Source organism: Saccharomyces eubayanus, chromosome X (genome assembly GCF_001298625.1).
Source record: "Saccharomyces eubayanus strain FM1318 chromosome X, whole genome shotgun sequence".
Classification (NCBI taxonomy): domain Eukaryota; kingdom Fungi; phylum Ascomycota; class Saccharomycetes; order Saccharomycetales; family Saccharomycetaceae; genus Saccharomyces; species Saccharomyces eubayanus.
The window spans coordinates 302,446-329,238 of NC_030985.1; the positions used below are offsets into that span (position 1 = coordinate 302,446).

General features: G+C 41.8%; 16 protein-coding genes across 16 annotated transcripts; 7 read left to right on the forward strand and 9 right to left on the reverse strand.

Moving 5' to 3' along the window:
• Positions 1–40: 40 nt before the first annotated feature.
• Positions 41–2,692, reverse strand: DI49_2946 (metallo-dependent hydrolase superfamily protein; the record flags this gene model as incomplete). The annotated part of the gene is made up of 1 exon (XM_018366048.1): positions 41–2,692. The coding sequence occupies one exon, from the start codon at positions 2,690–2,692 to the stop codon at positions 41–43; it is 2,652 nt and encodes an 883-aa protein (XP_018221254.1).
• A 290-nt stretch (positions 2,693–2,982) lies between these two features.
• On the reverse strand, positions 2,983–4,866 carry UTP18 (Utp18p; the record flags this gene model as incomplete). Its single annotated transcript, XM_018366049.1, has 1 exon — positions 2,983–4,866. The coding sequence occupies one exon, from the start codon at positions 4,864–4,866 to the stop codon at positions 2,983–2,985; it is 1,884 nt and encodes a 627-aa protein (XP_018221255.1).
• A 202-nt stretch (positions 4,867–5,068) lies between these two features.
• On the reverse strand, positions 5,069–5,887 carry DI49_2948 (S-formylglutathione hydrolase; the record flags this gene model as incomplete). Its single annotated transcript, XM_018366050.1, has 1 exon — positions 5,069–5,887. The coding sequence occupies one exon, from the start codon at positions 5,885–5,887 to the stop codon at positions 5,069–5,071; it is 819 nt and encodes a 272-aa protein (XP_018221256.1).
• A 259-nt stretch (positions 5,888–6,146) lies between these two features.
• MPM1 (Mpm1p) lies at positions 6,147–6,902 on the reverse strand (the record flags this gene model as incomplete). The annotated part of the gene is made up of 1 exon (XM_018366051.1): positions 6,147–6,902. One exon carries the CDS (start codon positions 6,900–6,902, stop codon positions 6,147–6,149), a length of 756 nt encoding a protein of 251 aa, XP_018221257.1.
• A 183-nt stretch (positions 6,903–7,085) lies between these two features.
• On the reverse strand, positions 7,086–7,580 carry DLS1 (Dls1p; the record flags this gene model as incomplete). The annotated part of the gene is made up of 1 exon (XM_018366052.1): positions 7,086–7,580. One exon carries the CDS (start codon positions 7,578–7,580, stop codon positions 7,086–7,088), a length of 495 nt encoding a protein of 164 aa, XP_018221258.1.
• A 181-nt stretch (positions 7,581–7,761) lies between these two features.
• MRPL8 (mitochondrial 54S ribosomal protein bL17m) lies at positions 7,762–8,478 on the reverse strand (the record flags this gene model as incomplete). Its single annotated transcript, XM_018366053.1, has 1 exon — positions 7,762–8,478. The coding sequence occupies one exon, from the start codon at positions 8,476–8,478 to the stop codon at positions 7,762–7,764; it is 717 nt and encodes a 238-aa protein (XP_018221259.1).
• Positions 8,479–8,733: 255 nt separating this feature from the next.
• Positions 8,734–8,991, forward strand: COA3 (Coa3p; the record flags this gene model as incomplete). Its single annotated transcript, XM_018366054.1, has 1 exon — positions 8,734–8,991. One exon carries the CDS (start codon positions 8,734–8,736, stop codon positions 8,989–8,991), a length of 258 nt encoding a protein of 85 aa, XP_018221260.1.
• Positions 8,992–9,282: 291 nt separating this feature from the next.
• LAS21 (mannose-ethanolamine phosphotransferase LAS21) lies at positions 9,283–11,769 on the forward strand (the record flags this gene model as incomplete). The annotated part of the gene is made up of 1 exon (XM_018366055.1): positions 9,283–11,769. The coding sequence occupies one exon, from the start codon at positions 9,283–9,285 to the stop codon at positions 11,767–11,769; it is 2,487 nt and encodes an 828-aa protein (XP_018221261.1).
• A 215-nt stretch (positions 11,770–11,984) lies between these two features.
• On the forward strand, positions 11,985–14,141 carry NUP82 (linker nucleoporin NUP82; the record flags this gene model as incomplete). The annotated part of the gene is made up of 1 exon (XM_018366056.1): positions 11,985–14,141. One exon carries the CDS (start codon positions 11,985–11,987, stop codon positions 14,139–14,141), a length of 2,157 nt encoding a protein of 718 aa, XP_018221262.1.
• A 256-nt stretch (positions 14,142–14,397) lies between these two features.
• BNA3 (kynurenine--oxoglutarate transaminase) lies at positions 14,398–15,732 on the forward strand (the record flags this gene model as incomplete). Its single annotated transcript, XM_018366057.1, has 1 exon — positions 14,398–15,732. One exon carries the CDS (start codon positions 14,398–14,400, stop codon positions 15,730–15,732), a length of 1,335 nt encoding a protein of 444 aa, XP_018221263.1.
• Positions 15,733–16,007: 275 nt separating this feature from the next.
• Positions 16,008–17,231, forward strand: YHC3 (amino acid transporter YHC3; the record flags this gene model as incomplete). Its single annotated transcript, XM_018366058.1, has 1 exon — positions 16,008–17,231. One exon carries the CDS (start codon positions 16,008–16,010, stop codon positions 17,229–17,231), a length of 1,224 nt encoding a protein of 407 aa, XP_018221264.1.
• Positions 17,232–17,286: 55 nt separating this feature from the next.
• On the reverse strand, positions 17,287–18,915 carry BIT61 (Bit61p; the record flags this gene model as incomplete). Its single annotated transcript, XM_018366059.1, has 1 exon — positions 17,287–18,915. One exon carries the CDS (start codon positions 18,913–18,915, stop codon positions 17,287–17,289), a length of 1,629 nt encoding a protein of 542 aa, XP_018221265.1.
• A 234-nt stretch (positions 18,916–19,149) lies between these two features.
• IKS1 (protein kinase IKS1) lies at positions 19,150–21,153 on the reverse strand (the record flags this gene model as incomplete). Its single annotated transcript, XM_018366060.1, has 1 exon — positions 19,150–21,153. The coding sequence occupies one exon, from the start codon at positions 21,151–21,153 to the stop codon at positions 19,150–19,152; it is 2,004 nt and encodes a 667-aa protein (XP_018221266.1).
• A 321-nt stretch (positions 21,154–21,474) lies between these two features.
• Positions 21,475–24,081, reverse strand: ZAP1 (Zap1p; the record flags this gene model as incomplete). Its single annotated transcript, XM_018366061.1, has 1 exon — positions 21,475–24,081. One exon carries the CDS (start codon positions 24,079–24,081, stop codon positions 21,475–21,477), a length of 2,607 nt encoding a protein of 868 aa, XP_018221267.1.
• Positions 24,082–24,368: 287 nt separating this feature from the next.
• Positions 24,369–25,115, forward strand: LOG1 (Log1p; the record flags this gene model as incomplete). Its single annotated transcript, XM_018366062.1, has 1 exon — positions 24,369–25,115. One exon carries the CDS (start codon positions 24,369–24,371, stop codon positions 25,113–25,115), a length of 747 nt encoding a protein of 248 aa, XP_018221268.1.
• Positions 25,116–25,283: 168 nt separating this feature from the next.
• Positions 25,284–26,732, forward strand: TIM54 (Tim22-complex subunit TIM54; the record flags this gene model as incomplete). The annotated part of the gene is made up of 1 exon (XM_018366063.1): positions 25,284–26,732. The coding sequence occupies one exon, from the start codon at positions 25,284–25,286 to the stop codon at positions 26,730–26,732; it is 1,449 nt and encodes a 482-aa protein (XP_018221269.1).
• Positions 26,733–26,793: the final 61 nt, after the last annotated feature.

The window sequence follows — 26,793 nt, forward strand, 5'->3', positions numbered from 1 at the left end:
CTTACTTTTATGATGCAAAGTTGCTACACTCCACTATTTTCTACCATATGGAGTTAAATGTACCAAAGTGATCTTGAATGAAGCTCCATTCTTGATCCAATGTCTCTTTCCTGTATCTTCTTCTAATCATTGGGACATTATGTTTTATTGAAGTATCTTCTGCTGTATCATACCAAATATCTATTCCACCGACATTTTCCTCAAAAAATGAGGCCTCTTTTACTCCAACACCAATCCAGTGAGCTTTATACCAACCTTCATATCCACTAGACAACACACTCGTTCTGGACAACTCACATAAATCTGTAGGATTAAGTAAGTAAATACTCGCTGCAACGCTGTATTCTTCAATCAGAGGTTCTAACGTATAGGAACTATTATAAAGAATCGACTTTGACGACAAAGAAACCTTTAATCCCATTCTAAACATTTTCATAAAAGGGTTTGTTTCATATGACCTTTGCTCGTCAATAGTAATATCTCTAGAAGGGTTGATCTTGGTGGAGGCTTGATCTTTCAAATAATCGCTTTCGAGGAGAATGCTTTTATGATTTAAGGTGGAAGATTTTTCAGAATTTAATAGCGACACAGACGATAATGGAGCAGCTAGAATAGGAATTTGAAAAAGGTAAAATAGATATTGAATCATTGATGCCGTATCCCAAAGTGGCTCCACCTGTAATAACCCGCCGTTAGAAAGTAGTAGGTTGCACACCAACGACTCTATTTGGTCTGTGAAAAATAAATCTACGCCAAATTGAGAAGTTCTGCTAGATAACGGCGAACAATAGTTTCTTAAAATGATTGTATTTTGAAGATTTTGTGACCTTAAGAAATTCAACTTTGATAAATTCTTGTAAATATAATACATGTAGTGTGCAACAGTAGGATTATCGCCTTGTGCAGTCCAAAACTTTGGCTTACAATTCACGTCAGTAAATTCTTTCCAGTAATATTCATCGGATTCCTTAATGACTAAGTCCATAGAACAAACGTTTGATAAGAAAAACTGGACGCCAATGGTATCACTATCCACTGATGAATCCATCGTTTCATTTTTTTCCAGATCAAATAAAGAATTGAATATTAGATCCAAAAATTCTTGGAAATTAGAGACAACATTTTCCTTGAATAACTTAGGAAAGATTCTAGGAATTTGTATGTTCCAGCGAACGTTATATGATACCAGCTTCCATCGCAACAACCACTGTGAAAATTTTTTATACCAATCCTTACCATCAGAATAAAATTGGAAACTAACGGATATCTGGGCCAATTGATACTTTGATTTTTCCAGGATGTGGATAACGTATTTTATAAAAATTTCTGCAAGATACTCACCTTCAATGAAGTTATCAAATTCAAGAAAGACTTTGGCCAGTAGAAAAAACCTCATTTCTTTACCGTTCAGATTTGCTGATTTGTTAGGAGTTAAATGATAGTCTATTAGATAGACATTTTTATACCAGTCCAGGAATTCGTCATCAATCAACTTCAACCCAACCGCAATAGGCAGATCATCGGCAGAGCAGCCAAACTGAAAGATATCACACAATGTGAATTTTTTTGATGTTTCCGCGTCTTGATATACTATTCTGTCAGGTTCTAAGTTTATTTTCTCCCAGATATATTCGCTAAGTTGACGTTGAGAAATGCAACCGCTTAAAGATAAATCTCTGTCTACCTTACGAGAATTATAAAAATCTCTGTAGGGAACATTTTTGTTCGCTAAAATTTCTCTTTTAGAATTTAGGTACTGAAACAATTCAAATTTGTCTAATAAATAAGATAACCTCTTTCGTGAAATGTCATTAAACTTATGGGATTGAACTAATTCTATGACGTATGCAAAATCGTCCCTAAACTCTTGGAATGTAGGCACATCTGTCAAGTATTCTTCCTCCTGTGGCTCTTCTTCACTAGAATTAGGACACAAAGAGGAATATTGTTTATCCTTTTGTTTGTTTAAATGGGACACATACTGTTCTTTATAATGATTTAAATCGAAATACTCACCAGTATATGGCACTTTCACTTTACCTTTCTCCTTCGGATCCGACTTTGCATAATAATAGTGATCGGTAAAGTAACTTGGGTAGTAGTACCCATGATGATGCGGTGTGATGGCTCCTGCCGCAGTATTGTCCCCACCCTCGTTCAAATCCGAGTCTGAGGGGTCTTGTAAACGTTTGTCATCTTCAAATTTCCAAAACTTGGGTAAAGGCTTAGGATATAAGAACCAGTTTTGTAAGTCGTTCTTGATATTGGAAACGCCATCTTGTTTAGAGGTAGTGATATATCTTTTCCTCATTTGAGAGACCAACTCAAATGGATTAGCAAAGAGGTCCTTGACATTTTGATCAATCTTTAAATTTGAGGGTAAATATGAGGGAACGAAACTACCATCGTCGATGTTTCCATAATGATGCGATATCGAAGGAATCGGATCAATTTTATTCTCTTCATCCTCAGGATCGAAAAACATGGGCGAGCCTAAATCCATTTGCCTGTCGAAGTCCGTGGGCAATGAAATCATATCCATATCATCCACAGAAATCTCCTTCTGCTTTAATTTAGATGGGGAAGCAGTACTGTTGTTCTTGGCCTCTTTATTCTTCGTCTCATTAGGCTTAGTGATGGAGTTCTGATATTCGTCAAAGAGCAGCGAAGGTCTTCTTTCTACCGCTTGCATTGTTCTCAAGAAGGTGACGAATTGGTACTGTAACCTGAATAACTTTTAAAGATATATATCGTCCCCATGAAGATGATAATATTCATCAAATCCAATGTCCCCTTTTTTGGCTATACCAAATTTTCGGACAATTTTCACTTTGGTCATTAAATGACAGCAATAACATATGTAAACATGAAGCCCATAATAGTGAACTTCCGTGCTTATTGTTGATTTTTTTAAGAAGGTGTTTGTGTATATATTTATACATTGTTGATATTTGTTTTTTACGTTTGTCTATAAAGGGAAGATCAGTAGTGGTTCAATTTCCAAAGCCTTACTTTACCTTGTTCATTACCCACGGCCAGCAGTTCACCAGTTGGTGAGAATGTGACGCTAGTGACTTTACCCAAGGGGGTACCACTGGTGGGCCAATTACTGAACACAGTACACGAGGGCAAGTGGACCAATCTCAATGCATCCTTGACTGCGCGAGATGCCATGCATAGTATTTGACCGTCGGGGGAGAATTGTAAACTCGAAATGGTAGTCGTTAGTTGGTCTAACGCAGCAATGGGCGTGGGCGTGGAGGAGCTCAAAGTGTTGTTTCTGTCGTACAGGTTGACGAACCCACTCTCACTACCCACAGCAAGCCATCTGTTTGGCTTTATCTTACTTATTTGATGAGCTGGAGAAATAGCAGTGGTACCACCACCTACTTGAATCTTCGTTATTCCCATACCGCCTTGGTCCTTCCATCTTGTTATGACATGGCCATTATTATTCAGGTCAAATTCCCACACTTCACCATAGGTATTTACTGCGATTAAAACGGTCGTAAATTTATTATGTGAAATCGGCTGATAATCAATACAAAAGTCGGTTATTACACCTTCTATCTTACAGCCCATTAACCATAACCCTGAGGTAGCATGCAAAATATTCACCCAACCGTTGTTACCTTGTAAGAGGATGATGCCGTGGGTAGATTTAGTCTGTGCGTTTTGCAAATGCGCCATCTTGAAGTTTTCAAAAGATTTTTGAGTGGATTCATGCCCATATAGTCTAGAAAATTTCTCAATTTTAGCGGTTTGTGAATGAGTTAAATTTTCTAGGGATAAATCCCAGGAATGCATATACCTTCTTCTACCAGCAGTAAATATTTTTTGTTCATTTTGATTTGAAAAAGTGGTATAGAAAGTACATGTTTGTATTGGGGAGCCAACGAGATGTAAACTTGTCACTAGATGGTTTGTCTTTCCGTCAATGTGATAAATCCTTAAAGTCTTGTCATACCCACCAGTCAACAGCAAAGGCTTGGAAGGATGGAATGAAAGAGACTGTATAGCAGAGTGGGATGGGTGCGAAGCATTTGCATCTTTCAGACGTAAAATATCTAGCTTCTTGGAAGGCAATAATTTAGAATTTGACAATGTATCTTTATAATGATAAGTGGTGGATAGGATCTTTGTTAGTGCATTGATATCTCCGTTAATGACGTTATTAGAACCTTCTTCATCGTCCTCTTCTTCTTCGTCTAGCTCCGAATCAGATTCGTCATCCACCCATTTGGGCCTTGGATATATTTTCTCAAATTGGGATCTCAACCTGTTGATATAGTGAACACCATTAATTATAGATTCATTGTAAGAGGTTCTTAATTTCTTCGTCTTATTAGTGATGAGGATGGGTACTTTAATTCTTTCATCATCTGAGTCTACCCAGGCGGCTTCGTCATCGTCGTCGGAGTAGCCATCGCTTGAAGAGTCGTCCTCATCGTCGATATCCATGGCGTCTTTATCCTTACTTTGAGCGTCTTTGCCGTCATCTACAAAAAACAGCTGATCGTCATTAACTTGGCCCAAGTTACCGTTCTGCGCCCCATCATCGCTACCATCGTCCGAGTCGGCACCTTCATCTCCCTGGTCTTCAATATCCATTTCTTGTTCGTTGAAAATGAAATCGGCATTGAACTTAGCTAGATTCTCTTGTAAATCCGTAGTATCGCCAAACACAAACTTGGCCAGGATTTGTTCTTCTTCATCTGGTGGGGGAACGCTAACGTTCATTGCGGTGGTTGCCATCGTTGCTGTCGTACTAAATACTATAGAGATACAATAAGACAACACCACATAAAAGTGCCAGAAGTCCTTCGATGAGATGAGATGAAATTTTTTTATGTTACATTTTTTCATTTTAATTTTTTACTTCGTCGGATACGATAACCAAGGCATCCATAATACTATTGGCAATGGAACATAAAGATGAGGTGCGTATTAGCCTCTCCACTAGTCTTTAGAAGTGCTGAGCATGTTAACAGTAGATTACCATATACGTATATACTGCGTACTTATAAAGAAAGGCCATGACTTTGCGACGGCGAAATATGCAATGCCTTTAGATCAACCCCAAATTTTTGGCATGAAATTCAGCGTGTTCTGGAACAAAAGTGCTAACGAAGTAGTAAGAGTGATCAAACCCGTGCACTTTTTTTACTTGGACATGGTTTTCCCATGAAGTAGACTTTGCAGCCTCAAGTAGCAATTCCGGTCTCAAGTGTTTTTCTAAAAAGGGATCTTCGTCCCCCACATGGATCAAAACCCTGTCGTCACCCACACGCTTGACATTCTTGATTAGCGCACATGGATCGTAAGCTTGCCATTGTGCCCTTTCATCGCCTAGGTAACCCTTAAACGCCTTTTGGCCCCAGGGAACGTTGGAAGGGTTTACGATGGGCGCGAATGCAGAACAGGACTTGTATCTTCTTTCAGCATAGCCCTTCAAGTACCCGCAGATGGCACCGTACCCGCCCATCGAATGGCCTGTGATGGCCACGTTATCCAGGAAGTCCAGCTTAGCGGCGGCGTTCTTGTTGAAGTGTGCATCCAGCGTTTGTGGTAGCTCCTTGTGGACATAGTCGTACATCTGGTAATGTTGGGCGTACGGATCCTGGGTGGCGTTGAGGTAGAACCCTGCACCCTGCCCAAAGTCCCACGAATCTTCAGGATCATTTGCGACTTGGTCACCACGGGGAGAGGTATCTGGGAAAACCATCGCAAACCCATATTTGTCAGCTTGGAACTGCCAAAACGCCTTCTCAGAGGCGTTGTCTGGAGTGCAAGTCAAACCAGAAAGGTAGACCACTGTGGGAATGGGCCTGCTCCTTGAAGAATCCTGGGCATAGTATTGCTTGGGCAGGTAGACATTGACGTTCATACACGTTTTGGTGGAGGTCGAGTTGTGCGACAACTTGACCAATCGGCCGCCACAAACACTGAGTTCCTTGACAACATTYATCTTCGTCTATGGATTAGTTTATGTGTGTGTTTCGTTGACGCTATGTAAAGTACTTGTATGTAAGGATCTCCCCTTGCATATCGAATATTTTCCACGCGGGCAAGGTCATAATCGTGGTATGTACAAGGTATACGAGTAAAAGTTATGTAAGAAAACAAAAAAATTGCAGGAAAGCGTTCTATTTGTCTTGATCGGTGCTCACCACTTCATGATTCACCTGAGGCTTGGAACCCTTGGCGGTGGTGGTGGTGGTGATCTCCACGGTGCCGTCGTCGTAGTAAATTTTCTCAGTCTTGACAGTGTTAGGTTTTGAATCACTGGAGTCCCTAGTAGTGTTGATGGACTGTGCCCTACCGACGATTTTCTTGGCCCCGTTCGCAGTTGCGTACTCAGCATCGTTACTCAAATGCAAGTCGTCCCAGCTCAACATGAGGTCCTCCGGGGTCCTAGCCACGGGTTCCAGGGCAGCGGACTTGATGGTTCTTTGCTGTTGCAGCTTGTTCATGTGCGATCTCCATTTCAAAAAAAGGTTGAAGTCGTTGAAGAACAGCCCACGGGAATGCGACTTGTCTGACTGGACGTCTTCCAGGGGCAAGAGGAAGTCCAGGTTGGGCAGTGGAGGGATCGCTTGGCCGGGGACTAGGCACTTCCAAATGCCCTGGGTTGTCCACGCGGACTGGCCCTTTAGCTCCTGGCACTTGTCGAACTGCTTCACGGTCGGAATTCCTGATGCCATGGCGAAGGCATTGTCGCCAAAATCCTTGAAGTTGAACTTGAAGGGCAGCGGGAAGAGCGGGTCATCGTCCTCGTCGATGTCCTTCAACTTGGGGAAGAGGCTCCAGAAGGGAGCCGTGGCGAACTTCCGGTCTTTGATGAACTTGTCGTTAAATGTCTTGGTGTCGGTGTCATCGTCGTCACCTTGATAGAACCCCATATTGTATAAGTGTAAGCGTCTACTTTTGCTCTTGCTCTTGCTCTCGCTTTTCCAGCTCTTTTTATTCGTTCGTGGCTTCTTAAATCTTCAGACCTTTTTTCCCCCCTTTTAGTTTAGTTAACGTATAAAGAAACTATAGTGGTTATACAGAACGTACAAAGCAAAGGCGTTTCTATGCATGGTTTACTCTTGGTCCGTTACGTCTTCGTCGTCATCTTCGTCATTGTCAAGGTCGATCTCGACAATGTTGGGTTTCAAGGCCGTCTCGCCCATCACATAGGTTGAGTACACCTCATTGGGGGGCATGACGCTCGTGGTGTACCTAACTCTGTTTTCCTCCACTAGGAGCCTCAGGTTCTTCGTGATCGGTATCACATCGTTCAAGAACTGCAGATGGCCATCGGTCGACTTTAATATCGTGGCGGAGACGTCGTCGTACGACAGCGTGATCTCGTCGGAAGGATGAGGTACTTGGCCGCGCTGCTGCTGCTGCAACGATTCATGTGTCAGAACCTGAATGAAGAATTCGGTAGCAAACGCTGTGGCTACGAATGCGTCGTCTGAAGTGTCCATGTATTCCGGATCATTCTTGGCTATCCTCTGTACTTTTTCCACAGGCAGCTGGAGCGAACAAGGCGGTGGAACCCCCGTTTCTATACTGCTAGTGTTCTCATTCATTGTGTTGGTCTCTGCGCTGACCTCTGGACGAGCTGTCTTGGATAGTCCTCATTTGCTCTCTCTTGTGTCTTTTTTTTTTTTTCACTCTTTTTCCCTGCATGAAAAAATATATATATATAACACTATTATTACTATTTTTTTCTATTGTCATCTATATATTTACAAGGGTATACACAGAAATCTAGGGTCTGGGAACCATGACATAAGACGAGGGCTTCCTCTGCTTCTTGGGCAACGCGGAAGAGTAGACTTGTTTCAAAAGCGCCTGCGTCTTTTCTTCCTCCACCGTCTTATCGTAGGGCAAGGCCAGTTCCTTGAACAGGATCTCCTTAATCAGCGAGAACTCACTGTGCAACTGCGCTTCCGGCTTGAACTTCGCCAGCTTGTACAGATTCTGCAGCGTCAGCTCGCTGTGGGGCAGGTGGTTGGTGTCATCGTTAATGACCGACTTCACCAACAGCCACATCTTCAAGTTGCCCCTGTTCACCGCGTGCGACTCAGAAGCCACAGGCAAATCGACCAGCTCCAGGACGGATTGCGGAGCTGAGTCGTTGGCCCTGGGCTCCAACCGCAGCACACGGGTGTACCCGCCGGGCCTTTCCACGTACCGTGGAGCAATCTCGTTGAACAACCGCTCCATCAGCTTGCGATTGTCCCCCGCCAGAAACAGCTGGCTCTGGATCTGCGCTCTCAGCTCTGCTTGCGACACACTGTTGTTCGTCGCGAGCGCTCTCTTCGTCCAGGTGATGATCCGTTCTGCGACCCTGGAGGCTTCTTTACACTTGGCATGTGTCGACACGATCGACCCGTGCTGGAACAGCTGGCACGCAAGGTTCTTCAGCAGCGCGTCCCTATGCGGCTTGTCCCTGGATAGCTTTCTAGCAATACCCACCGTCATCCTCTCACTCGACTGTGCTTTCCCCAGCTCTAACACACTCCAAAATCTCACTAACTAGCTTACTTCTGCCCTGTGTTATATCTTCTTTGCTCTAAATGGCCTATTCCTCCCCGCCTCGTGCGCAGTGATATGGTCTGGCAGTGGTTTTCGCTCGAAACATAAAGGGAGAGTATTCTGGTATATAAGTAAAGCAAGAGCCATTGCAACAACAGGGCAGCAACGCAAGCCACGCCAAGTACACTACTACACCGCAGCATGGTTTTGAATCCCTCCAAGTACCAGGACACGCGMACGTGGAAGATGACGCCCGCCATGATCCGGGCTCGCAAACCCTTCTTCAAGGGCAATCTGCTCGGGCTCACGGTGCTGCTGGGCATCACGGGTTCCGTCTACTACTATACATACAGCTTCCTGCACAAGGACAACGACTTTGCAGACGTGCCCATCCCGCCCATCGACGCGAAGGAGCTCGAGGCTCTCAAGAAAGAGTACGAGGCCAAGAAGAAGACCTGAGAGCGCTGGCGCGGTCGAGGCACGCTAGGGTTCCTCTCGCCCCCCTCCCCAGTCCCTCTGCCCTTTCTCCCCTCTGTAAATACGCTCTCTACTCACACATATACATACATACGCCTCATATACATACATACTATTTGTTTGTACTGCTCTGTCGCACTCTAACAGCCATTCTTCAGTTTAGAATATGATGATGAAAAACTCGATCTGGAAAAAAAAAGGAAATCTTGAACTGTAATCAACACTGGAATAGGCGTATCCTGTACGCACACACATCTCTCCAACACGACCAGGATGAACTTGAAGCAGCTCATGTGCCTATCGTGCGCACAGCTATTCGCCATCCTCCTCTTCATCTTTGCCTTTTTCCCCAGGAAAATCGTGCTGCCAGGCATATCGCATCAGGATCCAGACCAGGACCGCGATCTTCAGCACGAGAGGCCCTTTCAAAAGCTGGTCTTCGTGGTCATCGACGCCCTCAGATCGGACTTTCTTTTCGATTCCGGAATGTCCCATTTCAACAACGTGCACCAATGGCTCAATACGGGCGAGGCCTGGGGCTACACGTCTTTTGCCAACCCTCCCACCGTCACGCTGCCCCGACTAAAGAGTATCACAACAGGGTCCACCCCCAGCTTCATTGACCTGCTGCTGAACGTGGCTCAGGACGTGGACTCCAACGACCTGTCGGAACACGATTCCTGGCTGCAACAGTTCATCCAGCACAACAACACGATCCGCTTTATGGGCGATGACACGTGGCTGAAACTCTTCCCACATGAGTGGTTCGACTTCACCGACCCCACCCACTCCTTCTTCGTCAGCGACTTTACTCAAGTTGACAACAACGTGACGAGGAATCTGCCGGAGAAGCTATTCCAGGAATGGGCCCAATGGGACGTGGCTATTCTCCACTACTTGGGTCTCGACCACATCGGCCATAAAGATGGCCCGAATTCGAAGTTCATGTCCACGAAACACCAAGAAATGGACAGCATCTTGAAAACAATCTACGATCAAGTGCTAGAGCACAAAAGTGACGACGACACGTTGATTTGTGTTCTCGGTGACCACGGTATGAACGAACTGGGCAACCATGGTGGCTCTTCAGCCGGCGAAACTTCCGCGGGGCTCTTGTTCTTGTCACCAAAGTTGTCTCAGTTTGCCAAGCCAGCATCGCAAGCGGAGAATGCCTTGCCCATCAATGGTACCCTGGGCGGTGATTTTCAATATTTAGAGACTGTGCAACAGATCGATATCGTCCCCACCATAGCCGCTCTGTTTGGTATGCCCATCCCGATGAACAGCGTGGGCATCATCATACCGGATTTCCTACAACTACTTCCTAACAAACTGGCAAGTATGAAAGAGAACTTCATGCATCTGTGGAGGCTGTCTGACCATCAAGAAGAAGCGGTTCTTGACGATTTAGCCATTAGTGATATATATTCAAAGATGTACGATATCCAAGAAACTCTAACTAAGTCCGCAACAAACTATAACTATCCGCTCTTGTCATTAGCCTTTGTCAGTTTCCTCATCATAACAATCATTGCTACTTATCAATTACAACGCCATTCCGGACACACTTTCTGCAAATTGCGGACCTCTTCCCTCTCTGTATTATTGGTTTCCATAATACTAGGTGTTTCCACATTTGCAAGCAGTTTCATCGAGGAAGAACACCAACTGTGGTGGTGGATAGTAACGGCGTTCTCCGCGGTCCCTCTCTTCGTGTACAAACTAAACGCGTCCGTAATCACACGTTGGTTTATATTGTTGGCATGCGTTCGTTTGATTAAGTTTTGGAATAACAGTGGCCAGAAATTTATTTACACCAATGTTATGTCAAATATACTTAGCCAGAACCCCTATTGGAAATGGTCTTTGAATTTGTTGACGTTCCTAGCACTGATAATGGCGTCTGCTCGCTCCCAATTGTTACATTTTATCATGTCCACTATTTTAGTCGGATTGTGTTTCATATACAAAATTTCATGGGAAATTGTAAACGGTGATCAGGCTGAGATACCACTCTTTATGCAAGATTTGCTGACTAAAATTGACTTTGTCCCAAGTGAAAGTAATCTGATTACATTGGCGCGTGTTTTCTTCCAGGCTTGGGCCATTGTTGTCATTTCAAGATTAGTATTGACTAAATTGAAAGTCTTAGACCAAAGGTACCTAATTAGAGATATGAAACTATACGTGACAATCTTGTTGATTTTACAAACATCGTCTCAAAATATTGGCCAATTCCTCGTTTTCCAAATTTTACAATCACAAATTTGCTACTTTTTCAAAAATTTCCCCATCTCATCATCAACTAATAAGATTTACCTGTCAAATTTAGTTTCGTTAATTCTACAAAATTTCTCGTTCTTCCAATTCGGGGGTACAAATTCTATTTCTACCATAGATCTTGGAAACGCATACCATGGTGTTTCTTCCGATTATAACATCGCTGTAGTGGGACTACTAATGTCCATTGCAAATTTCGCGCCAGCAATTTATTGGTCCATGCTACCATGGTCAATAAATTATGGGCCTTCCCCGTCGCAAAATAAATTACAAACTTTTGTCAGGAGTAAATTACCAACTTTCACCTACCACTGCATTTTTGGAACTTGCTTGATGACGGCATGTATCCTTTTAAGATTTCATCTTTTTATTTGGTCCGTTTTCAGTCCTAAATTGTGTTATTTTCTAGGTTGGAATCTCGTGATGGGATTGCTAAATGGGTGGATACCTGAATTGACCGTTATATTGGCTCTGGATTAGCGTAGAACTGTTTCCAAAGATTTGTATACGTGTATATATACAATAGTTTATAGATTTATAATGAAAAATAAAAAAATACTTACTATTCTTCGCCGCAACAACTGAAAAAATCACTTCTTCATTAAGAAAAAAAGTTGAAGTTTTGAATGTATCCATTTTCCAAGCAGTGAAAGAGGCAGTAACAATCGAGCTGTGGTCTCTAGAATATCTGAAAGATGCCCCAATCCGATAGCTTAGCTGCATTGCCCATTTTTCAAGCATCGCTTTCAGCGAGGCAAACCCCACGTTATATCTTCAGTTCCCACAATGGAACAAGATTGGTTGTCATTCAAGATAATATAATAAGATGGTGCAGTTCGCTCACCGATCCATCCTACCAAAGCTTGAGCTTTAGCCGTCACTTGGTTTTGGACGACACCTTTCATGTTATATCTTGTGCGTCTGGCGATTTGCTCTGTTTCTATAACGGTCAAGAGATCTTTGTAATGGAAATTCCCTGGGGCTATTCAAATGTAGAGGACGTTTCCATTCAAGACGCATTCCAAGTATTTCACTACTCTATTAATGAATCGGAACTTGGTTCAAATTCTTTGATCAAGAAAGTCCTATTTCATCCGAAGAGTTACAATGATTCCTGTATAGTGGTTCTAAAAAAGGATGATACCATTACAATGTTCGATATTCTCAATCAACATAAGAGGCCGATTGTTCTGAACAAATGCAATAGCTCATTTGGTTTAGATGCACGCGTAAACGACATCACGGATTTGGCATTCAGTAAAGATGGGTTGACATTGTACTGTTTAAACACTACAGAAGGTGGCGATATCTTTGCACTTTACCCATTTTTACCTTCAGTACTATCTTTGAGTGAGAAAGATTTGGGTTGGATCTTAAATAAATCATTAGTGATGTACGAGTCTTTGAATTCCACGACAGATTATAAAGTGAAAAGAAATATCACTAAACAATTGCAATTTGTTTCCAAACTACACAAAAATTGGGATTCCAAACTTGCTAAAGTCCAAATTGATGATGAATATCGTTTGGTGAAGATGCAAGGGCCCTTTACCATAAACCCCTTTCCTAACGAGTTGTATGATTATACAGCATCAAAGATCACAACCATACCGATTGACAATGAGCAGAATGAAATTATTTGTGTCAGTTTTGATGACGGGTCTCTTATTTTGTTATTTCAAGATTTAGAGATGTCAATGTCATGGGATGTGGACAACTACGTCTATAATAATTCGTTGATTTTGATTGAACGAACAAAATTACAGCAAAAGGAGATGAAGTGTCTAACAACATTACCAGATCAATTGGGGAAATTATACGTGACTTTCAAAAGCTCTGTACATCAACTGGACTGTACAAGCTGGACTTCCGTATTGAGTAAATGTATCGATGAATCCGATTTAAATGCACTTGCAGATGTGAAGTTTGTAAGTAATTTTGAAGATATCGCAACCATTGAACAACTCTCAAACTTCGCTTATATCAACTGGAATAACAAGTCCAGTTTGGCTTTGATATCAAAAGAAAAGTTAACTATTCAAAACATATCAAGTCACAAGGAAGAGCAAAGTCTCAACGACTCTGCCGCACTTGGTACAAACGAGTACTCGGACAAGAGTGATACAGGAAAACGCGGTTATGAGATAAGTTTTACCCAACCCATCAACGAAATTCTTTCGTTAAATGAAAGTTTTCAAAAAGTTTGTCTAAGCCCATGTGAAAGAATCATCCCTCCAGCAGATCGTCAATTACCTTTGAAAAATGAAGCTAATGAGAACCAGCTAGAAATCTTTACCGATATTTCCAAGGAATTTTTACAAAAAATTATCAAAGCCCAATCCTTGGGTGTCTCTATACACAACAGAATACATGAGCAACAGTTTGAACTAACTCGCCAGTTACAATCTACGTCCAAGATAATCGCTAAGGATGAAGTTTTACGGAAGAAACTTGAAGCACAAACTAAAAAATGGGACTCTCAAAGTAGCAGGCAAGCAAAACTAATGGTTAGATTTAGCAAATTAACCCAAAACCTTTCCAAGATTGCCGAATCCGATAAATTCAAGGAACAGAATATAAGCCACGGTGAAATGGAGTGGTTCAAAGAAATACGTAATCAAATACTGCAGTTTAACGGTTTTGTTCACTCTCAAAAATCTCTACAGCAAGATCTATCATATTTGAAGAGGGAACTGATTCGTATCGAGTCTGAAACCGCCAGTGCTGATAAAAAGAGCCAAAACGAATGGGACGAACTGCGCAAGATGCTGGAAGTAGATTCAAAAATCATCAAAGAATGTAACGAAGAACTGGTGCATGTATCCCAACAACTCACCACTAAGACACAATGAATAAGTTCATCGCACACCACCCTCGTCATTCTCTGTACGATAAAGATCAAATAGCAAATATATAATGTCATATAACATAGGATAGTCTATTACTGTTCATGGCACGTGATAAAAAACTGTGGCTTTTTTCCTATATCATCATGACTATCAGGAATCAAAAATCAATCATCTTTTAAAGGCGAAACCTTGATAAAGATATGTTTACTTTTTAAATTATTCCAGTCGTTCAAAGTCCGCATTGACATCTGAACTCTTTATGAAACAACGCTTTATCCGTCAGCTCATAAGCAAAATGTCTACCGGAAAACCGAAAATTGTCGCTAACAAGTACTTCACTTCTAACACAGCTAAGGATGTTTGGTCATTGACCAATGAAGCTGCTGCGCAGGCTGCCAATAACTCCAACAACCAAGGTCGTGAACTGATAAACCTGGGTCAAGGCTTTTTTTCGTATTCCCCTCCTCAATTCGCCATCAAAGAAGCTCAGAAGGCCTTAGAGATTCCATTGGTTAACCAATATTCTCCAACTAGAGGTCGCCCGTCGTTAATCAATTCGTTAATTGACATGTATACTCCCATTTATAATACAGAATTGAAAGCTGAGAACGTGGTCGTTACCACAGGCGCCAATGAAGGTATTCTTTCTTGCTTAATGGGGCTATTGAATGCTGGTGATGAAGTTATTGTTTTTGAACCATTTTTTGATCAATATATTCCAAATATCGAACTATGTGGAGGTAAAGTAGTGTATGTTCCTATCAATCCTCCAAAGGAGTTGGATCGAAGAAATACCAGAGGTGAAGAATGGACCATTGATTTCGAACAATTTGAAAAAGCCATCACCTCCAAGACAAAAGCCATCATTATCAATACTCCTCACAACCCTATCGGTAAAGTTTTTACTCACAGCGAACTAACTAATTTAGGTAACATATGTGTCAAGCACAATGTTGCTATCATTTCTGATGAAGTTTATGAACACCTTTATTTCACAGATTCATTTACAAGAGTTGCCACACTTTCTCCGGAAATCGGACAATTGACTTTGACTGTTGGCTCTGCTGGTAAATCATTTGCTGCCACTGGTTGGAGAATCGGCTGGGTCGTATCCTTGAATGCAGAATTATTAAGCTATGCGGCAAAGGCGCACACAAGAATCTGCTTTGCATCCCCGTCACCATTACAGGAAGCTTGTGCAAACTCTATTAACGACGCATTGAAAATCGGTTATTTCGAAAACATGAGACAAGAATACATCACTAAATTCAAGATCTTCACATCAGTGTTCGATGAATTGGGCTTGCCATACACTGCACCTGAAGGCTCATATTTTGTCTTGGTTGATTTCTCGAAGGTCAAAATTCCAAAGGACTATCCATATCCAGAGGAAATCATGGATAAGGGTAAAGATTTCCGTATTTCTCATTGGTTGATTAATGAGTTGGGTGTGGTTGCTATTCCTCCCACCGAATTTTACATCAAAGAGCACGAAAAGGCTGCTGAGAACTTGCTAAGATTCGCAGTTTGCAAAGATGATGCTTATCTGAAAAAGGCCGTGGAAAGATTGAGACTACTAAAAGACTACTTATAACCCTGTGTCTTTTGCTTTTTACTTCCTCTTCTGAAATTCTACAACCTCCACATACTTCTATAAAGCACTTCGTATGTATATATTTTAATAATGAATCCCACCCGCCCTTCATTTTTTCAGTATAGCCTGATTCTACAGTTGTATCACCAATTTTTGATAAAGCGCGAAGAGAAGAACCCTTTGAATAAAAACGCATACTATAAACATATAAAGACGATGTTTAGTAAACCGGTAACACTCCTAGTCTGATGGAAATAAAACATAGGCAAAACTAAATGAGAGAGGAATCCCGCCAGGTGTATTGCTACTTTTGGCTCTTCGGTTTGATCAATAATGTACTATATGTGGTGATACTTTCGGCAGCTGTCGATATCGTGGGACCTACTTTGCCTAAATCGTTAGTTCTATTGGCGGATATACTCCCATCGCTGACAATTAAGTTATGTTCCCCGTTCTTTATTGATAGGATTAAGTATAGCTACAGGATATGGTCCTTGATTTTGCTGAGTTGTTTAGGGATGTTCTTAGTTTCTTTTAAAAACTTGTTCGTCTGTCTCTTGGGAATATCGTTTGCTTCTCTATCTTCCGGATTTGGTGAAGTGACATTCCTTCAATTAACGCATCATTATAAACAAATTTCGTTGAATGGTTGGTCCTCGGGTACTGGTGGTGCTGGGATTCTTGGAGGGGCATCCTATATGATTTTAACCTCGATTTTTAAAGTCCCGGTAAGGTTGGCCTTGTTGGTATTTAGTATCCTCCCGTTTGCATTTTTGTTCTACTTCAAATTAGATGCCAACGGTACCAGCTCGATATATCAAAGTGTCCGACAACTTGATGAAGCCGAGGACGAACAATTGGAGCCCTCTACTGTCACGTTGACACACACAAACGCTTCCCAATCCTTATATAACTCCAGGCAGCACATCTTTCAAACATTCAAAAGGCTTCGGAGATTGGTACTTCCATACATGCTTCCATTAACCACTGTCTATTTGTTCGAGTATTTAATAAATCAGGCAGTATCTCCCACCTTATTATTTCCAATTGATTCAAAGGAGAATAAGTCCATGCCCTTTTTTTTTCATAAGTACAGAGATATGTATGTTACCTACGGAACACTATACCAGTTAGGTGTCTTCATATCAAGATCATTTGGGCACTTGATAAGAATGAGAAATTTATACATTCTAGCCTTCTTACAAGGTTCGAATTTATGCATAACAATTTTACAATCATGGTTCTATGTGGTTCATTCGCCCTGGTCGGTGATGATATTAATATTCTATGAGGGTTTTCTTGGTGGTGCATCATATGTTAATACATTTTTAAATATTTTGGAACAAGAGAAGCCCGAAGAAACAGAATTTGCCATGGGTGCTGTGTCTATTGCAGATTCATTTGGCGTTTTCTTGGCTGCCCTGCTTGGTTTGGGCCTAGAACCTAAGCTTTGTAAGCACCAGGTTTCTGATAATAGACCTTGGTGTAGAATGGAATGAAATCTTGCTGAGAAATTAAATAAAAAAAAATTGAAATATTATTCATAAATGCGTTTTATATACTCATTCTAATGCCTGTCAACAATTCATCAATAATCCGTTGATTTCTATCCGCACTTTGGATAGTGCTTAATATACCAAAACACTGTAACAATGTCAACTTATCCGTTTCAGTGACGTTGTTTTCTTCTTCTTGATTGAAAATGTAAAGTTGAAAACTTCTACTTATTCCATCGTTGCTAGTCACGAAGTTTTCATAACAAGGCAAAACTATAGAGTCTCTAAAACACTTGAGTAAAAGAAAACCAATGGAAAAATCACAGCCAATATGTACCCGGCTTTCATTTGTCAATTTCAACATCGTGGAGTCACCATCGTCGCTAATGGTCCGATCTAATGGTAATAACACAGCTGCCAAATCATAATACACTTCTTGATAAAATATGCGCCATATAACACCCAGCCTTTTCAGCGCGTTATTTATTGTATCTTCATTGGAATAATTGAAAACAATTTGGTTTTCCAAACTGTATAGTGAGCTCACTAAAAACTCTTTCAAATCACTAACGATTCTATTCATGCCACCATTGGAAACTCTTGGATCGGTTTTTAAAATACAATAAAATTCCAAAACTTCATTGAAATCTTCTATTTTTGCCCGAAGTTTCCATATTCTTTGGGTCCTGAATAGCTCTGCTACATTACTACAAAATATATTCCAAATGTTATTGGTAAGTGTTGTCAATTCTTGAGAGTTAAAGTGTTTATAATTGGCTTCCAAAGACGATAGGTTTCTTAAGAGATCATGCAACATGGAGACAGGGTTTGGTGACGTGGGATCTATTTCAGAAAACGGATCTACAATAATGGAGTTGGAATTGGCACAGGATGGATTCACATTCAAAGAGTAAACGGAGGTTCCTGAGTCTACAAGCTGTCCTGCGTTAGTATGGATAAATTGCGATGGCGACTTGTGTCTTCCGTAAGAAGAATGCAAAAATTTACTCAAAGAGTTGGGAATGGCTGGCTCTATAGTATCTTGACCTATGTGCCTGTGGTTTTTGTTTTGGAAGAAGTTCTTGATTACATTGCGGAATGAATGGGAATTGTTATGCAAAGTGCTTGAAGTGGTCAGAAACGACGCAGGATCTGATGAGATGGCCGTATGTGCCCTGCCCCTCCTACTTAAAAAACCAGATGCTTTTCTTTTTATATAGCTGCTGGAAGATGTAGAGTGTAAACTTTTCTGACCAACAGAAATTGCATCAGTTGATAATTGTTTAGCTAAATTGTTCGAATATTCCTTTGAATCAGTAGTTTTAATCTCTCCGATTTGAGATGATTTGGACCTGCCCGATATCGCAGACACTTCGTCATTACTTTTTAGGGAATCGTTAGAGGCCACACTGAACTTGGATCGTGGATGATCTGCCGTTTGGAAGATAGATTGGAATCCGATATTTGAAATACTAGGGCTTACAGGGTTCCTTGAGCCTTTGAAATTCTTAACAGAGTAAATGTCATCACTTGTTGTGTCTACAAGTGTCTGGCGGATAATTTCACTTGATGTATGGAAATCTTTAGTTGGCATCGCCGGTTGTACGCTAAGGTACTGTTCGCTATGAACAGGGTGTAGCATCATTTTAGGTGTGTTTTCTCGAGAGATCACACCCTCTCCTATCATCACGATCCGGGGTTATATTCCCAAATACCTCAATGGATAATTCTTCCCGCCTATATGCTTTTATATGGTTTGATTTGTCCCTATATTACTCATCGTTTATTTTTCATTATGATGCACTTTTCTCAGCGGCCCTTACAAGAAGAGCAAAAGATTTGCGAAATGAATATTTTCTATAAATAGGCAGAGTAAAAATGATTTATTATGTGTTATTTAATTTGCAATGTATGTTTATTCTTAATAGATGTATTTCTTGAGTATGGCTATAAGTGCCAGTAAACCGAGAGCCCTTACATGTCTGCTTCTTTCATCAACGGGAGATTTAAAAACCATTCCCAATATTACCAATGACGTATACGAAAGCCAAGACCCCGTTTTCGTTGACTTAAAAACAATAATGGTTGAAAGTATAGAAATCACCTTGTAGCAAAACTGTACCGACCTCTCTATAACAGAGGATGTGTTTACTTTTGCTGACGATACGGCGCTTAGATCCCCTTCCGGTGCTGGTAATGATAATGTCATGTTGTCATCCTCAACAAAATCATCAGTAAAGCTGTTAGTGGTCTCATTTAGTTCAGATATGGTGGTGAAATTTAACGTGCTGTCATTATTATCTTTCCAGAAATTTTTTCCTGGCTTAGAGTTTAATAGCATTTCATCTAACATGTCTTCCACTGCTTTTGCAGTGGGTCTGACATCGTTATTTGGTTGTAAAAGAGCATCCATTAGTTGAAAGATTCTATAATCTACTGGTTTCAATTTCATGGCTTGATGTTTTGCGATCATACTTTCAGTATCAAATCTAAAATGTTTGATGCGTGCTTTTAGGTCAATGATATCCAGTTGAGGCTCAAAGGGCAGTTCACCAAAGACGATAAAGTAGCAAATCATACCCAAAGAATACATATCTGAAGCAAATGTGTACTCATTGTAGGTATGGATCGATCGTGAAGGCAAGGCTGGTGAAGATGTGGTTCCTCCCTGAATAATTAGCTCAGGCGCCGTGAACTCCAATGTACCGGTACAGCCAGTGCCTAATCTAGACTCTCCTTCCAACTGACTTTCCCCTAAATCACCGATCACAACAGATGGGAAATACTGTTCCGAGTTACTTCCCTCTTCGTGTGTTTCATTATCTTCATCATCATTCTTGAACGAGTTTAGCAATAAACAATTGGACGGTTTTAAATCTCTGTGTATCAGACCAATACTGTGTAGTTCGTGTAATCCTCTTGCTATGTCTCTTATAATTGACACAAGTTGCTCAGTAGATAAACCAATGTCTGCTGATTTGCCGTGGTTCTTCTTACGAGTTCTGAATTTCTTCTTTCTTTCTTCAGGTGATTCGATATCTGGAAATTTATCGAAGACATTTCTTAAAATACAGTCTTCTAGATTACCGCCGCTACAATACTGCTGTAGGATAAATATGCATGGAATTTCTTCTTTTGAATCAGATTGACCCCCATCAACAGATCTAACAAACCCGACTGCTGAATCCATCTCGAGCCACACATGATTATATGTAATTAGATTAGCGCTCTTGTGTGTGAGTGAACTCAATGCTTTCACCTCTCGTATGCATTTATTGAACCATTCCATATCGTTTCCGATGGGTATTTTCTTTAGTGCAAAGACCCCTAGTTCAGTATTGCCGATGGTGTGTACAACTTTGTAGACGGATCCTCTTGCGCCATTTCCCAGTAGAGATAATATATTAAAGAATTTGCGGAAGTACCCAGGAATAAACAATTCGTCTGGAATGAAGTATTTGCTTTTGCCATATTGCCTCTCTTTATTGTTTGGATCGTTTTGTAAGGCATAATGCCGATGATTTCTCTCTAATAACTGGAAATATCTCTTTGAAAAACTAGAATTGGCAAATTCAAACCCAAGCGGTATTGTATTTTCTTGGCTTCCAAGCCTGATGTTTTCCTGTTCTATACCACTGGAAGCCCGGCGATGGATTTGCCTTCTATTCATTATGTCAGGGTTGATTTCCGTACCACATTGGGGACAGATATAAGAAGCTATCGGGCCTTTGAAATGATGAACCCCTGAGGAAAAGTCCAGTGCTGATGAGGACGCAGTCAGGTCCTCGTTACTTTCTGGGCCGTCACTACCATTGTCCTGTTGGAAGAATGATAGTGTTCCTGAGGTTGGATTGACAACCACTACAGATTTAGAATTAGGGTCGTCCAAAATCAATGAGCCTTCTTCATATGGTACCAAACTCATTTCCTAAGCCGCGGTCTATTTTTCCCTCAAATTGAGTATCTAGTAGTCTCTTTCCGGTTGCCTAGTTGCTGTTGTATGGATATCTATATGCTGTGTGTGTTCGCCCCTTCTTTTTCTTGAAGGTATACAAAAATAAAGCTTGAAAGACGTTATTATGTGAAAAAGAGTACTGTAAAAAACTGACAAGAAAGAATAATTTACAAAGTAGATTTACAATATAGTAAATAAATATACAGTAAATAAATATGAAACGTCAATAAGTATGCATTTTTGTGATCTCCCTAGGTGTTTTTTCCTAACGCCGGGCCATGATAATCACGCTCATAGATATGTTTCCCTTTCCAATAAGCATTTCACTTTATGTGAATTCATTTTCACTAAATCATCAAAACTTTTAGAACAGTCAGCACACTTGTACTTTTTCTTATGGGTCTTGATATGCTTGCTCAAATTCGATGATTCGTTGAATCTCTTACCACATATCTTACATTGTAGAGGCTTTTCGCCGGTATGAGTTCTTATATGAATCTTTAGAGAACTTGAAATCGCAAATTTTTTATCACATATATGACACTTGTAAGGTTTCTCACCAGAATGCGTTCTGGTATGCTGAACCAAAGTTTCTTCGCTAGAAAAGCATCTTTTGCAAGTCTTACATTTGTAAGGTTTATATTTTGAATGCACTTTCAAGTGGCGTATTAGTTTTTGTCTTTGGGGGAAAGTACGGTGACAGTCATGCCATAAGCATTGATATTTAGATTTTCCTCGTGTTAAATGTGCTGATTCCAAATGGTCATTTAACTCTTGAGCATTGGAAAATTGCTTATTACAACCATCCCATTGACAAAGGACTTGTTCGAGTTGTTCGGACGGTGATGTGTTGGTTGTGTCATTTCCTGATAGTTCCAAACCAGATGAATGTTCATGTGTTTGAGGATTCGGGCAATGTAAGAGATGGTGTTTTTCCTTTGACAAACCACCCTGTAAAAATGAGTCTGGGTTGGCGAATTGGATGTCGAAGTTGATGCCGTGCTGGGAATTAATATGGTTGACAATGGAACATGTATCATCCCCCAGAAAATCGCAATCCTCCCAATTGCACGTTAGTGGTTCTAGGGAGTCTTTGAAGTCTTGTGAAACATGGTCCTTTAACAGGTGTCTTTGTAAATCAAACAGAGAGGTACAGGATTCCGGACATTCTTTCCATTTACATTTTAAGTCATTATTGTTTTCTTCTTTAAAGCACCAGTTGAAATTTATCGTACTTGTTGTTTCAACTGGGGGCGAAACGCTGGAAGATAATGTATTATGCAGGGAGCTGAAATCATTAGACTCATGGTCCTTGGTGAGCCAAGATCTACGATTTGTTTGAGTCTGATGAATAAGTTTGGGTGGCAAAGGCGGCTCGCTTTGATTTTTAAACCTCTCGTAACTATATTCTCTGGAAATTAACTCATTCAAATCACTGTTAGTTAGGTCAGCTGGTGTATTCGTGGTGGGCACTGCAGGGGGGTTGCTAGTATTACCAATTTTGTTTGGTTTGTGAGAGTGCAGCTGTATCCTGTGATGATGGTGTTGATGATCAGTTGCAGCCATTTCAGTTAGAGGGTTGTCGTTAATGTTGCTGTTAATGTTATTCTTGGGATCGCACCTGTTGATGCTTGATAGTAATAGATTCATGGTTTGATTACCGTTACTTTGATTCACCATACCAGGATCAACCTCACCAGTGTGAATGTGGTTGTGGTGACTCATGTGTTTCCCAAACGGTACTTCATACAAGGACGAGATGTTGCACAAATCCTCCAAGATTTTTAGATCCATATCTGAATTTAAGATATGTTCATGATAAGAATGGTTTGACGCCTGTACAGTTTTGGCGGGAGGTGTCAAAGACGAAAGTTTCGGCGTCAGCTGAGGTTGCTTGGAGCCGAGATGCATATGTCTGGGACAAGGTTGATTGTCGGTCTTTTCATCACAAAATTTGCAGTACTTTTGGAAAACTTCATCGTTGTTTAATGGTTGGCTATCTTGAGTATGATTGAGGTCGGTGGTCGTGGCGCATGGAGTATCACAAGTCAAATTGCAATCTATTTCTGATAAATGAGACATAAGCTGAGATAAGCTATCAGGCATGTTATTGTTATGGCCGTGAGCTTCGTGGCCGCTAGTATTGTGGTACTGGTCATGGAGGTTAATATTCGACATAGAGTAGTCATTTTTCACATCTGTAAATATTATAACATCGTTATCATCCTCGGGTTTGAATGTCTTGGCTGAGTTGTCAGGCTTATTTTGTTTAGTATTAGATGCATTTGTGGGGTGGCTTTCGTCACAGCAAATTTCCAGAATCTTGGGCGTACAGTAACAGTCATCGGTTTCAGATTGCGGGTTTGGCTTGCTTTTCTTGGCAGAGGGCAATAATATCAAGTCGTCATTAAACCAAGAGTCCTTCCTGTGGGACAGGTCCTTCTTGGACTCGACCTGCGGGCTTGTTAGCTTAGCAGCTACCGGATTGAAACTTTTTGCGAAGGGCACACCATTCTTCAGACCAGCTTTATATGTCTCAGTGTCATTATATTTCGCCAGAGAGGAATTGTTATGGTAGTTCAAAAACTCAAAATGCTGGCAATCAACGTACTCTTTACACTTCTCATTGGCATGGCCACCGCTACCCGCTGCATGGCTAGCATCGGATGCAAATGCAGTATTGGCGGTGGCAGCAGCGGCCCCGCCGTCATCCGCAGCCGCACTGTGGTGAAGGTGGCCATGGATATAGGTCATGTTGTTGTAGTTATGGATGTGGCCGTGGACTATTCCTTCCGTGCTTATGCCCAGGGCTTCTGGTTTGGCAGAGGCAGCAGTGGCCGTAGTCGTTACCATCGAACCGTCGCGCTTGGGGGACTCTCTGGGGGTCAACGCATCCATTAGTTCCTATCTTTCTTGTTCTCAAAACGCCATGGCTCATAGAGAACAAAAGCCGATTCCTCCATAAGCTACCGGTAGCCTGTGTCCACTGCGACTGCAACTATGTCTTATATTGCTTAGCACGTTTCATCGTGACCTTGAGGGTGAATGACTGCTGCGACTCGTTCGTGCGCGGTGACATTACACTATGCTCAGGGCCCTTAAAAAGGGCGAAAGCTGTCAACAGTTGGACTAAAAGATGCAGAATGGTATTCACAACTTAACGAGCATCTAGCATCGCATCGAAAATGACAATGGAGAGTGGTAACGGAAGTAGCGGCTCTAGTAGTGGCCGCCAAGAGCACGGCAAGTCTGTGTGTGTGTACTGCGGGTCTTCGTTTGGAACTAAAACGCTGTACTCCGAGAGCGCTGAAGAGTTGGGCGCCCTTTTCTATAAGCTTGGGTGGCAATTGGTGTACGGTGGAGGTACCACCGGTTTGATGGGCAAGATAGCAAGGTCCACCATGGGCCCAGATTTGAACGGGCAAGTACACGGCATCATCCCGGATGCGCTCGTGTCCAAGGAGAGAACTGGTGAGGATGAAGAGGAAATCAACGAGGCGCTGATGGAGTCCGTGGAAAACCATAAGGGCTCCACCCCCATCTCCAAGGAGTACGGGGAGACCACAATTGTGCCAGACATGCATACCAGGAAGAGGATGATGGCCAATTTGAGCGACGCGTTTGTGGCCATGCCCGGCGGTTACGGGACCTTTGAAGAGATCATGGAGTGCATCACGTGGTCGCAGTTGGGCATTCACAACAAGCCGATCATCTTGTTCAACATTGACGGGTTTTATGACCAACTGCTGCAATTCATCAACCACTCCATCGAAGAGGGCTTCATTAGTGCCAAAAACGGGGAAATCGTGCAGGTCGCATCGACCTCACAGGAGGTCGTTGACAAAATTGAAAGATATGTCGTCCCTGAAGGCCGTTTCAATCTGAATTGGAACGACGAAGGTCGAAGCCACGAGCATTGTGCCAAACAATAGGAGCGCCAAGCCATGCAGTATTTAGTTCGATGATGTGTATAGATTATATAATGAAAAATCGAAATTTTTAAGAACTGGCCTTCTAAGCCCGAAGAGTGAAAAATTAACCGTCATGATAAAGATATCGTAACATAAAGCTCATCGTTTGGAAGAGAAACTCAGCACACCATGACTTCTGAACCCGGAAAGCCTGTTGCGAAGCCTGCTAAGAAGCCTGCTAAGAAGCCTGGGTACACCAATCCGGCTTTCAAAGCCCTTGGTGTACCCACCTTGAGACTGCCCTCCAGAAACTGGATGATCTTCTGGTCCGTGCTAACGGTATCCATCGGAGGCCTGGCCTACGACAAGTACAAACAACGACAGATTTTGAAGCGGGCGACTGGCTCGGTGGAACCGTTGGCGGAAGAAGTTTTGGAGGTAGACAGAATTCCACGGAAGATCACCGTTTTCATTGCACCTCCCCCAAACGATTATCTGGAGAGTTCGTTGAAAGTTTGGAGGCGTTACGTTAAACCAGTTCTTTACCATGCCGGCTTGGACTACGAACTGGTTCAGGAGGACAGACAGGGAACTATAAGAACCAATGTGGCCAATAGAATCAGACAGCTACGAAAGGAGGTATTGGCGCGAAAGGATGAACAGTTACCAAACGGGTCCAAGCCAGTGAAAACAACAGTAGATTCGAAGAACTCTTTATCGAGCAGGCTTTCGTCGCTGCTACCGTTCAGTAGGACTGGCTCGGTTGATTCGGCAGACGATGAGCCATTTGATCCAGAGATTGGTAAAGAATTCAAGAAAAACTTCGATTGGAGAAACGTCATTGGTATTTTCTATACAACGCCCAAGCCAACAGATATAATAAGTGAAGATTCACTGGTAGAAGACCCTATTCTATCTGGGGGTGTTATCTGCTTAGGCAGAGGTGCATATAAGGAGTATATTGCCGGTATACATGAAGGTTTGCTGGGCCCTATTGAAAGGGAAATCGAGGTGGTTGAGGCTACGGAACCCAAGATAACAGAAGTTCCTGAGATCAAGGATATTAAGGCAGATGCAAACGAACCGAACCCTGCTACGTTGCCGGATGCAAAGAACGATGCTGATCCTGCAGAGACGAAAGTGGATGATGATTTGAAGCTAAATGAGGAAAACGCTACAGAGGAGTCGCAACTTTTTTTAAAGCCTTTCATCACCCCAGACCAATACCCTGAGTTGCAAATCGCTCCGGAATTACAAACGGCAGATGGCAAATTCATAAGAAACCCCGACACAAATATCCCTCTTCTCATAAACCAACCATTACTAGTCATCCCCATACCCAATTTAATAGGATTCACTACGATTCCCACAAGAATTTACCGGTTCTACCAGAAGCGTTTCTATGTCGAGGATGTGTGTTCCAATGTAGTTAACTGTGCACAACAGTCACACATTAGACCATTTGACATTTCAAAGGACATCGATATGGCGAAGGATGAAGAAAAGGACTGGCCTCAAAACTGGATCAAACAAGGTAAAGAGAAAAACAGTGAATGGACCCAAGAATTGGAATGCGATCCTAGAGTCACAGAGCACATGTCCGTCTATGAGAATCCATCCAAGGAAGAGCCCAAATAGAACGTTTGATGAATACATTTTATCGTATATCACCATACACGGATTAGTCTGCTCTTGGCAC